This window comes from Crocodylus siamensis, chromosome 8, assembly GCF_052110815.1.
Source record: "Crocodylus siamensis isolate JL-2025a chromosome 8, ASM5211081v1, whole genome shotgun sequence".
Classification (NCBI taxonomy): Eukaryota; Metazoa; Chordata; order Crocodylia; family Crocodylidae; genus Crocodylus; species Crocodylus siamensis.
The window spans coordinates 3,138,788-3,151,043 of record NC_143402.1 but is presented as its reverse complement, the minus strand read 5'-3'; the positions used below and the strand labels follow the sequence as shown (position 1 = coordinate 3,151,043).

The 12,256-nt window shown below is 49.5% G+C and overlaps 1 protein-coding gene across 2 annotated transcripts in view; it reads right to left on the bottom strand.

Moving 5' to 3' along the window:
• HPRT1 (hypoxanthine phosphoribosyltransferase 1) overlaps positions 1–966 on the bottom strand; it is a 31,031-nt gene extending 30,065 nt beyond the window's left edge. The window contains exon 1 of one of the 2 annotated variants that reach the window (XM_090059731.1): positions 833–966. In XM_090059731.1, coding sequence (XP_089915857.1) covers positions 833–955 — 123 coding nt within the window. In that variant the 5' untranslated portion in view covers positions 956–966. Of the gene's footprint in view, positions 1–769 lie in introns of both variants that reach the window. The other variant, XM_090059732.1, reaches the window with a different exon arrangement.
• Between the last annotated feature and the right edge of the window lie 11,290 nt (positions 967–12,256).

Below are 12,256 nucleotides of genomic sequence, written 5' to 3'. Positions count from 1 at the left end.
AAAGGGCCCGACCCTGCCAGGGCCAGCTGGGGCTGCCCCCCGAGTGCCTCACTCGCGCTTCCCCTGCCGCACAACACGGGCCAGGCACCTGGAGGGACCCGCACCCCCACGCGCACCTCTGGGTCCCCGTTGTGTCCTGCACTCCCCCAAGGCACCCCCAAAACCCCCGTAATTTCATAGTTTCTAGGGTCAGAAGGGACCTGGATGGATCCTCAAGGCCCACCCCCTGCCCCAGGCAGGAATGAGTGCTGGGATTGTAATACCCCAGCCAGGTGCCTACCCACCTTGCCTCCCCTCTCCCCCACCCATGTCCCCCAGCACCCCCAAAACAGCTCCTGTTTCGGGGACCCTGTCACCTCCCCCATCCCCACATATGCCGCCCTATGCCCCCAAATACCTCCCCAGCTCTAGGGCCCTGTCACCCCCAGATACCCCATCACCACCCCCCAAAATCCCATCACCCCCAAGTACTCCCAATCTCCCCCCAAATACTCCTAATCTCCTCCAAATACCTCCCCATCTCTGGGGCCGCGTCACTGCTAGATACCCCCATCAGCCCCCGCCAATCTCCCCCAAATACCCCATCATCACATCCCCACCCCCAACTCTGGGGCCCTGTCACTCCCAGATACTCCCACTCCCCCCCAGTCCCTATCTCCGGGACCCCGTCAGCTCCCCCGTGTCCCGCGGAGCACCCCCCCTCCCAAACACTGCTCTCCAGGGCCCGGCCCGCTATCTCCGGGGTCCGTGTCCCCCCCCCGACCCCGACCTCTGCGCCCCTCGGCTGCGGGCCGCGCTGCCCCGGGCCGGGCCGCTGGGCCGCGGCGCTCACCACGATGCAGGGGCTGGGGGTCGCCATGGAGCTGGTGCGCAGCCACCGGATCGGCTCGGCTCGGCTCGGCTCGGCGCGGGCTCGGCTCCCGCCGCCACAAGCGCCGCCTCCCGCCCGCAACATGGCCGCGGCCTCCCGCCCCGAGCGGCGGCCGTGGGGGGGGGGCACGCCCCTCAGCCCGCCCCCCCTCATAATCACCATGGCAACCCCCTAATGTCACCATGGCAACCCCTCAGCACCACCATGGCAACTCCCCCCCTCATAATCACCATGGCAACCCCCCTCACAAGCACCACGGGGGGGGGGGTCAGAGCAGGCCGGCTGCGCAGAGGGGATTTGCCGCATCCCCTCACTGGTGGCGCGTGCCCTGCGCCCCAGAGAAGTGGCGGCCTGCCACGCTTGACGCACGGGCCCCAGCTCACGTCCCTCCCTCGCACCGGCAGCGCGCACATGTGAGCCGGCCCCCGGCCCACCTGTGTGTCGGATGGACGTGTTACCCTGTTGGGGGGGGACAGGAGAATTCGGTGGAAGGGATCGAGTACAGGCGAGCGAGACGCGCACACACGCTTGGACGACACGTCGAGGCTGATATTTTCAGAGACGATACAAGGGGGTTGCGAAACAGGAGGACGCGCGCTCCTCGCCTGCCACGCACACGTGCGCGCCCATGACGTTACGCATTGGAAGAGCTGACTTGGAAAGCAAAGGCACTCGCTTAAAAAGCGGGGGGCAAATTTAGGCCTGGTGTGCGCCAGGGGTGGTTGCACACTGGAAACCGAACCCCTGCCTCTCCAGGTTCATCCTCTTCTTGGACTGCCTGTATTGTCCTCAACAGGTGCATGGCTTTTGCAGCTCTACGTCTGGATGACGAGTGACCAAATCCCACGCTTCAGGGCTTCGCTCTCAGCTGCGAGGGGCAGGGAGGAGTTCCTCTCCTCGACGAGGAGGGACCGCAGGAGATCATCGAACCCAAGACCCTGCTCAAGGCCAGGCACCCTCTGGCTCCTGGTGCTGCGGACAAGGTGAATCCCACACATAACTTCACGTCGAGTCTCAAATATCGTGACACGCCCGTGTGCCTCTCGCAGTGGTTTTGCTTTCCCGTGCGCTTGCTGTGCAGGCCGGTTAGGGATAGGCTTCTGGTACGTTGTTTTTATTGCAATGGGGTCACACGCAATGCAGCTTCTCACTGCACAGTGCTGAGGGCTCCTTGCACTCCTGCCTACCCCACAGTCTCTCTCACCTTCTTTGTTCAACAACATCTGCCCCTCTCTCATGCCTTGGCCTCTCTTCGTCCCCCATTCCCCTTCCCCTCCATGTTAAGTGCCTCCGTCCCCTTCTGATTTCTCCCATATCAGCTCCCCCAGTTCTCTCCGGGGTAGGTGCAGTTTCTGCAGACCCTCCCCACCGTGCCAGGGGTTGCATGCACAATTCTTTTCTTCATACCTGCTATCTCCTGTTGGCCGCTCGGTCTCGGAGAGAAGTGATTTGTATTCACTACTATTGAGGCAGGGAGAGCAGAGATTAAATAGCTGCATTGATTATGGTAGAAAGTCTGGAGAGTTGCCATTATTTAGCTCTGTGTGCTATAGAGCGCTGTAAAAGTACTTGACGTTGTGAGTACATTAACCTTATGGTAGGTGCTCCATATATCCCACATTGTCCCACTTCCAATTTTCTGGCTTTCTTCCAAATCAGTCTTTTTTGTTTTCCCCTTGGGGATGCTAAGACATTCCCTAAAACTGCAGATTGAAGACACTGGACAGGACACAGTCAGGCAAATGCTGTCAGGTTGAGTGCAGGGTCGTGCAAACACAGTCAAGTATTTCTGATTGTGGTTCTTGTTGCTACAGTGCCTAGACCTAATTAGGGATCAAGGCCCATTGGATGGTCTCTGACCCAAAGAATTTATGGAGAGCAGAATTAACAGTTTAACTTAACACTAGCAATGAGTTTCACTTACGTGAGGCTGTGCCTCATTGCCGAACCTTTCACTTCAGTGAACTTCCCTGCACATGGACCCAACATCACTGCATTTCAACCATGTTTAATGGTTTAAGTCAGAACAATTAATCATACAGTGGGCCTGGTGAATAGAATCATAGATTAGGAAGATACGAACGCTATGTTCTTTCAGGCTGCCTGGAATACTGATTGTCCCATGTTCTTTAGTTTGCATAATTATGCCATATTTCCCTTCAGGATGATGCTAGATTTAAATACTGTTTTAGGGATTTTTTTAATTGTTTAATCATTAACTGATTTCTTCCTTGAATGCTGGACTGCATCATTGCTTCAATCTGGCAAACTTCAGGTGCTCCTCAGTAAGCAGTTCCTAGCTTCGGGAGAAAAGGTCTGGATTATGCAGCATGTATAAGTGTATTAAAGAACTAGACATCATAATTGAATAGAAACATTAATAATAAAAGAAGCACAGCTGCCTGGGCAGTTTTTGCATTAGCACTACTATATTGTTTAATGTTAGGTGCACATTTTCATCTTTGATCTGATGCAGATTTGTATATTTGTGAACAAGCAGTACCATATAAGAGGTCAGTGATTGGTAGCAGTATTTGCATGAATGATAACTTTAGTAACTGGGATTTTTAGAAAATGCACAGTGACAAAAAGAGCTGATTTAGGGGGTAGACTAAGATAATTTGCTTGATATTTCCATTATGGTGAAATAGATAACAATGTTGACATTTGGAGTGTCCTCTCCTGCTTTTAGAGGTTAACCTGTGGTGATGATTTAGTTCACAAATCTCAGAGTCATTATTTGCGCCTGCTACAGATGCAAGGGTCTTGTCTATGCTTGGAAAATGCATTACACTAAGCTTTAGCTTGACCAGATCAGCATGTTAATGATAGTCTTACTCCACTACACTTGACTTTAAAACCATGTTAGCATCTGCTGACATGACTCCTTCAAATCCTTATTTTAGTCAAGGGCACAATATTAAACACGGTATTGCTTTATGGACCTCGATTACTGTGTTTAATAAAAACATATTCATTAGCCTTGTCCTGGTTAGTCCCTTCCCCTGCTTGAGGTTGGAGGAAGTACAACCAGTGCAGCTTTCATTTGTCTTCATTCACCTTACTGTTTGCATCAAAAAAACTAGTCAGCAGTAGCTAAAATCAGGCCTAATCTCTGTCATTATCAGTAAGACCGCAGTTCATGTCTTCAAGGCAATATTTTGCAGCCCTGAGAGTGAGCAGATCCTTTTATTTCTTAATAAAAACACGGATTATGGAACACAGTTTTGTTGCAAGGGGAGGATCCTGTGTCTGTAAAACACACAGGTTTGCTCCACTATGTCATGCTTAATATAAGTGGTAGAAACATCCTTATAATGGGACATTTTAGTTAATGTTTGTGCACAGCTCTTAGATTAAGAACTTGAGGAGCTCTGGAGGAATGGCAGAACTCTCGGGGGTTATCCCAGTGAAAGGGGTAGGGGTAACTGGGACAATTGCCTATGCTCAGCACCTTCCCAGTAGAAAGGAAAGCACTGCTCTTGTTATAAGACCAGTGGTAGGGTCACTCACAAACATCCTGTCCGGTTCCAAGCAGAAGGTGCAGCAGAAGAGTCATGCATCAGACGTCACGTTGTTATTCTGAGCAGGTTGGCGGCCCTGGGCCTGCTCCTTTCCCTTTGAGGAGTCAGCCAGGGATGCAGTCAGGTGTGAATTGTAAGTGACAGAGCTGTGGTGGTGGCAAGAGCCCCTGGCGTACACAGTTATATCAGCAGAACTGCTTTTGCAAGCATGGCTCATTTCATTCCCCCAAGTGTTATAAGCTAAATCAAAAAGCATGCTTCTTCTAGACTAACAGCCTCCACTGAGGAAGCTATGTTGCTGGCACTATATTGGTGCCATTGTACAGCTAATGTCCCATGTCCCCGTATAGACAAAACCTTACAGCTATAAAACTGTTTTGTCTGATCGTTGTGTTGACAGTGGTGTGAGCTAGCCCAAGTTTTGCAGAAGGGGCAGGTTGGGGTGGGTAAATGGCTTTGCAGTTAACCCATTTACGTGAATCGTGCACTGGGCAGTTCTCACTGTTCCCAACCATTGTATCCAACCTCTTGCAGCTTAGGGGAGATAAGGCTGCTCTGTACCTTATATGACCTCTGTGCTGAGAGTGGTCCACTGTTACAGCCAGAGTCTACCTGCATGAAGAGGTGCAACCCCTTGGGCCAACAGAAGTGCTATTTTTTAAATTAAATGCCCTTGTCTAAACACCCAGGTCAGTGCTTCATGCAGAGGCAGGGAAGAGCAGCTGTACCATCCTTGGAAAGGGTGCAACATTGCCTCTCCTCCTCTTCTGTAAGGGGCAGCTATAATGAATTGTGAGGCAGCAGGGCAGGAGCATGGCCCTTGGGAGGTTAGCAGTAGCACAGACCAGGGTTTGCATCTAGAACTGAGACTGTGCCTGGCTCCACATTTATACTCTTCCCTCCTCACACACACCTATGAGCCTGGGCACAACCTCACCCTCAATTCCTCTAGTTCATGCTCAGCAGAAAGACTGGGTCAATATGGAAGAGGTGAAAGAAGCTCCGACAGGCTCCTTAAATGCCTGACTGTGCTGGGCAGTGGGTAGGGGATTCAGGTGCTGCTTGTTGTGCTTACTGATGAAGCTTTCTTATTAATAGCTGATATTAGCAATGCTCATTAACAAATAATGTCAAATCCACCCTTTGTCACTGCATGTGGCACTTGCTGCCAGTTCATGTGACATTTCTCCTGAGTGAACAGAAGCGCTAAAGCCTTAGTCCACTGTTGCCCTTCTGGGTGAGTAATTTCTTTGTTCTTCCTGCCAAACAGCAGATTTCCAGATCCCAAGAGTTTCTGGTCCTGGTGGCACACAAATAGGGAGAAGGCAGATCTACAACAGCAGACAGATTTGCTGACATTACAGGAAGTTGCTGAGCTGAGGATTTTTAGAGCTTTAGTGTGGAAATCACTGAGGATTTCAGATTGGGAGATGCACACAGATTCAGAGATGCCTGGAAGCCAGTACACTGTCCTGCTGAAGCCTGCTTGTACGTCTGAGAGATCCATTGCTCTGAGAAACATTGAATTTTAACACTGAATATGTTTAAAAAATATCTAAAAAACACATTTTGTGGCTGGGGACTTGTCTAATATCATATACATTCCATCCACTGTTGCTGACCAGGGTGTAACCACTGTCTACCCAGGCAACCAGACCCACCCAAATCTGAGACCAGGGGATCATATTTTTTAACTCACACACCTCCAAAGGGGGGCTGTAGAGAGGCCGCATCTAATGTGCGGGGAGGGTTAGACTGTTTGAAGTCCCTTGCAATACAAATTATTTATGATAGTTGATCTTTGATCACAGCCCATCCAGTATCTACATAAGGAAGAATTTCTTTACTGTCCGAGCCCCCAAGGTCTGGAACAGTCTGCCAGTGGAGGTGGTTCAAGCACCTACATTGAACACCTTCAAGAGTAAATTGGATCCTTATCTTGCTGGGATCCTATGACCCCAGCTGACTTCCTGCCCTTTGGGCAGGGGGCTGGACTCGATGATCTCCCGAGGTCCCTTCCAGCCCTAATGTCTATGAAATCTATGAAATCATTCAGGCCTCACCCAAATTTCCATTTCTGTTTCTATTGTTGCTGACTGATGTGATAAAGATTAGCAATCCTAGAAATCTGTTTTTTCCTGCATGTTTGCACATCTGAAAGAGGAGGGAAAAAAATGAGTGTTGCAACAGCAATGGTGGAGGGGAGTGCAGCTCACTTTGGTCAGAAATCAGGCAGCATATTCTTTATTAAGGAGAGAGTGATAGCAGTGAGCAGTGGAGGATAGAGGTCCTGAGATGGATACCAATCTTTGTATTCAAGAGGAAAACCAGTAGCTAAGGAACAGCTCACAAAGCAATGAATATGCTGCTGACCTAAACATGAAGTTATTATTGGGGGGGAGGGGTGTACATATATACGCACCCCCCCACCCCCCAATATACATGCCCTCATGAGCCTAGACTTAGCCAAGGACTGTGGGAAGGCCTTGTCATGGGGTGCAGCTCCTGGACCTGGGAGAGACAAGTGCAATGCCTAGCCTTTTGTGACCCTGGTCCTAGAAAACTCTCTGAACTAGGAAACATCCCTGCCTCACAGGTGCACTGAGAAGCAAACTGGCTTTATGTCTAGGGGATGCTTAGATACAATGGTGAGAAAGCTGCATATATAGCTAGACACACTCTTTGTGGACTTACTGGAGTGTACTCTCGTGCACTTCCACCAAGAAGTCCCTTTCTGGGCCCCATTCTGAATTCAGGATGAAAGAGCGTGGGATCAGGCGCACTACTGTGTAGTACTGTACACTACGGAGAGGATGGTGCTAGGTGCTGTGTGCATCCACAAAAGCAGATGCAGGCAGTGCCTGGAAGGGTTTTATGTAATGCTGTGGCTCAACTAGGCAGCAGAGGTGAAAACAGGAATTAAAGGGAAGAAAACAGGTTCTTCCTGACACAGGTGAGGGACATCCTCATGACACATTCACGTAGCATCGACATGAGCTGACAGACACTGGTGTAACCCTATGCTGGCAAGCCTGGAGCACACACCCAGCCAGGCTACCTATGTCACAGGGCCCCACGCATCGGACAGGGAGGATGGTTATAACTCTGGGCCTGCTGTTGGTGGGTGGATCTACACTGGGGCATAGAGCTCTTCCCCAGGGGTCTCACAGTCTGGGCCTGTTCCAAGCTCACTTCCCAGCTGAAGGAACTAGTATCGGTGGGCAAGGCAGAGCTATGTGCGGATAGAGGCGTGTCCTGAATCGTAAGGGCTTGCCTGGAGGGCACCACGTTTGTCTGAACAAGCCCTGAGACTGAAGTGGAAACCTGATTCACTTGCGGGAAATGTGCTGTTCTTTTGGGCAACACTAAGCCTGGACTTCCCACTGGACTCCACTCCAGCAGCCAGCAGGGCCATACAGTGCCTCAGCCAAGGGCCAGGCCTGTTTGGGTCACTCCTTGCTTATCCCTGTCATGCAGCTGAAAGAGGCAGTGGCAGGAGCTGGGTTAATGAGAAACAACTCTGGGCCGAGTCTCCCGAGCTGCTGCAGCATGACCTCATGGCTGCAAATCCGCACAGAAGCTTTGCCGAGATGGGAGTGGGAGGGCCAGCGAGCCCCACGTGGTTGTGCAAACTGACACTTGAGAATAGAAAGCAAAGCCCAAACTGGCTCCCGCCGGGGCCATGTGAGATGTCTCATTTCCTGAATTTAGCATTCCCCGCCCAGGCAGCCCATGTGCTGCTGGGCCACCTTTAGCTGCTGACAACAGACACATGTAGGTGACAGAGGCATGGAGAGCTTGCCTGTGATCAGCCATGAGGCTCTGAATACTCTGTCCTGTGCATGCAGCAAAAAAGGACCAGTATGAGATGCATCTCTTGGCAAAAAAATGAGAGGCTCCAAATTCCATGTCCTCCATCCTGGTGCCCGTCTGCTCCTCAGTAGCAGCAGAAGAGCTTCCATAGGCCTGCAGACATGGGGACTCTTTCATGTGCCCTGTTTGGTTGCAAAATTTGCTGCAGTGAAAAGGATGCAACAGAGCAGGTCTTCTCTGGGGATAACACGGGAGAGACAAACATTGCTGGGGCACTGTGTTGGGCTCTAAATATCTGGCAGAAGTCATTTGGAGGCCAGAGAAAAACATAGTCAAGATCTCTCCTGTGGGCTGTGTCAGCAGATATTAAAAATAGCCAATTACCAACTCCTCCCACCTCAGACAGGTTCAGGACCAGCTTAGAGAGCCTACTAGCCCCCCCCCCAACCACCTTGCAGCTGTTCAAAACAGCCTGTGAAATAAGCTGGTAAATTTGCTGCAGATAAAGTGTCAGCATCACCACATGGAGGTGCAGGAGGAGCAGCCAGGGTTAAAGGCCCAGCCTGCACCTGCTGGAGAGTGGCCATCCGTGGGGGGATATGTAGTCATTGTTTTGCAGTGCAGCCCCCTCCTAGCTTCTTCCTCATGCAGAAATTAAGGCAGAAGAGATACACACTGCACTGGAGAGGCCCAGGGGGTTGGGGTACAGCCAAAGGGGGGCTGTAGAGGGAACCCCCTTCCATTCCTCCATGTTCCTGCTGTCCTTCCCCATCCACTGACTGTCTCTCCATACTGGCAAGGTCGTTAAGGGTTGGAAGGGAGCTCAGGAGGTCATATCTAGTTCAGTCCTCTGCTCCAAGCAGGACCAGCCCCAACTGCATCATCCCAGCCAAGGCTTTGTCTAGTCAGGTCTTCAAAACCTCCAAGGATGGAGATCCCACCTGCTCTCTGATAGATATGATATAGTTTCTGCACATAGAAAGTTACTCATTAAAGAACTGAAAAAAAACCAAATCCAGCATTGACTGAAAATATTAGATCTATCATAGAACGTTTACTATGTTCCAAGGATGATGAAGTCTTGGGATCACTTAGGTTTTTTGGAAATACTGAGCAAATATTTGTACTAGAATCAATACGCAGATAAGGTTAAAGCTCGGCAGGTCTAAACTATGAACAAGTGCTGTCAAAGGGAACAAGATAAACATGCCCAGTAAATTTAAATGTGAACATTAATTTTTACAATTAAAATATACAGAGGAAGTGATGCAATTTCTAGTTGGAGAATTTCCTCCTAAACAAGGCAGTCGTATTCTTTAAGCAAAAAATCAAGCAAAACCTTACAGACGGTCAGGACAGGACAAGCCATCACAACAGACTACCCTATCCCCTGATGAAATCCTCAGTATCTGGGCCTGTTCTATTCAGGAGGATCTCCTGTGAGGAGCTGTTCATATTGTGCATTAGCACTTGACTGTATTTAGCAAGTAGGAAGGTTGAAAGTTTGAAATCTCTGCCTGAGCAGGCTGCCAACCATCTTTGTTTATTCAACGCAATCCATCTGTAGTAGTTAATCTATGGGAAAAGTCTCTGAGGGATTTCTGCTTTAAACGTAGGGGCCACTCCTTAGATAGGATGCCACAGATTTCTGAGCTAACGACATATTCCAGTCGTTGCTATGTTTCCAGTCTAAGCACCAGCTTAAATCCTGAATGAGCTATTTGCACTCTGGCAATGGCAGATGCTGGTAGGACACACCAGTGGGCAGAGAGCACAAAAGCATTACTGCCTCCATTCAGTCTAAGCAGCTTGCTACTTGGAGATACCTTAGCCTGAAGTTATAGCTCAGCTCCATGGCTGCACTCCAGAAGGAAGCGGGGAGTGAAGTTATTTGGACAGTATTAGCCTATTTGTAGCTGCTGACTCCAGAAACAGTTTACTTTGTGAGGTATAAGAGGGATATGGTCCAGAGTATGCCTCTGTGGCTGGGTCAGTGCATTTTAATTCAAATCCTTTAGCTGGTGGTATCTTCTAGGGCTGCATCTATGCCTCAAGTACTTTCTTCCAGTTGAGAGCATGAAGGGCAATGTGACCTTCAGCACTCTTCAGTTCTTTCACCAGCACAAAATAGCAGGGTTATGCAATTCCCTGGCAATGGGGAAAGGAGGGAGGGCATGAACTAGCTAAGAACCACCCATCACAAAAGAGCCCGAGTTACTGGAAGTAGATGTTTCTCTCTCTCTGAGTTGGCGACTTGCAAGCAGTGATGTAGGCCACAGGAAAGGGGTACTAGAGTCTGCTTAAAAATGGGTTGCAAGGTAGTCCTTCTAAAATACATCCAGGTCTTGATGCTCATGTTTTGGAGTACAGTTGGGGTCCTGTATGAAGCCAAACCCCAAGAAGCTGCCATACATCCTAATACTGGAACATGTCTTAAAGAAGCTACAGAAGCCACTTGCACGAAATGAGCTGTTGGTCTCATGGGAACATCCGAGTCAACCATTTCACAATACAGCTTAAGTGGAAATCCTGCTAGAGAAGCCCCATGTCAACATGGCCTGATCTTTCACCATATCACTGTAAGTTAGGCAAAAAGGGCATGCTCCAGGGTCTCTGAGCTGGAGGGTGCAAAGCAAGTTTTATACCTATATTCAAATGTGGGTTTAGGTGAAAACACCAGTAGGCAGAAGTCAGAGACTGTCATTGGCAAAGATTTCAGATGAGGCCTTAGGTTCATCCCGTCTTTGTGAACAAGGCATTTGACAGGACTATGCAACAAGCTTCCATCTCTCCTAATCTGGGGCGGATGCTACTGCTATACACAGAAAGGCTGAACAGAGAGGAACACTGAGGTGCTGATTAAAAGGGTGGGTGCATTAACCTTATGTGTACAATATTTACGGGCAGGGGAAAGGGGGTATCTTTTCAACTGGTGGAGATACCAGCATATAGGCCAGGAAATGGAGACGACTTCTGCTGCCTGGATCCTCACAGGGTCCATAAAGTTGACCCTGTGTTGAGTTTTTAAATGAAGAAAATGGTACTCCCATGGGACTGCATAGGGAAGCATCTGCACAGTACATGTGGGGGGTGGGGAAATCACCATTCATTAACTACCCTACATGGTTGCACTGGGAATTTGTGTGAAGGCACTCTTTGTGCAAGGCACTTCCTGAATTGAGTCAGCTACCTTGAACTACCATTACTCACCATTCATGCGGTGAGACACCACGAGTCTGCCCCTGAGATCACATCTGGTTAGAAGGATGACTGGACTGGAGGACTGAATGAAGAGATGGCTTTAGGTGGAGCCATCCAACCTATCCTGGTTGAATCCTGCCTGAATAGTCTTGGGATTCATAGAATTAGCGAGTAAGCAGTCATTAGACCTGAAGGTCAGGAGTTGAGAAATGCATCTGAAAGAAGCTGCTCACACTGTCCTCCCCTGGAGCAAGACTCCTGAAAGGTCACCCAGGAAAAGAGGAAGCATCAGAACTAAGGAGAGTTACACCTGCTTGGCATATAGCCTTCAACTCTGAGAGCTTTTACATGAAGAGTCTCTTGAGTTTGTCTCCAGGTGCATAGCAGTGGACCTGCTTGCTCAGTCTGATTGCATCTGGTGTCACCACCTTTTTGACAGTGGTGGAGACAACAGCTTTTCTCTCAGTTTGATGGCTACTTGAATTGTAGGGCACACCAGTGTACCCCTGCAAGGCCTGCTTCACTGATACACAGACTTCATCCATCCTTTTGCACTACAAACGTGAAACCTGCATTGTGTACGGGCGGCAGGAAATGCATCCTAGAAGTCAAAGAGACCATGGCTTGAAAACTTGCTTGGAACTGAAAGGCTACTGCCATCCTGGAACCCAAACCCAGGACAGCAATAATCCAATCTGATCAACTCCATCCTCTGAGGTATACCCAGCACTGGCTTTTCTTAGTTTATGTTTAGGCACAGGATGGTGAAAAGTTGAAGTCTGTTGTACCAAGTCAGTTGATTACTGCTTGTTGAGACTGCCTAGGAACGAGCCTGTCAGCTCAGTAC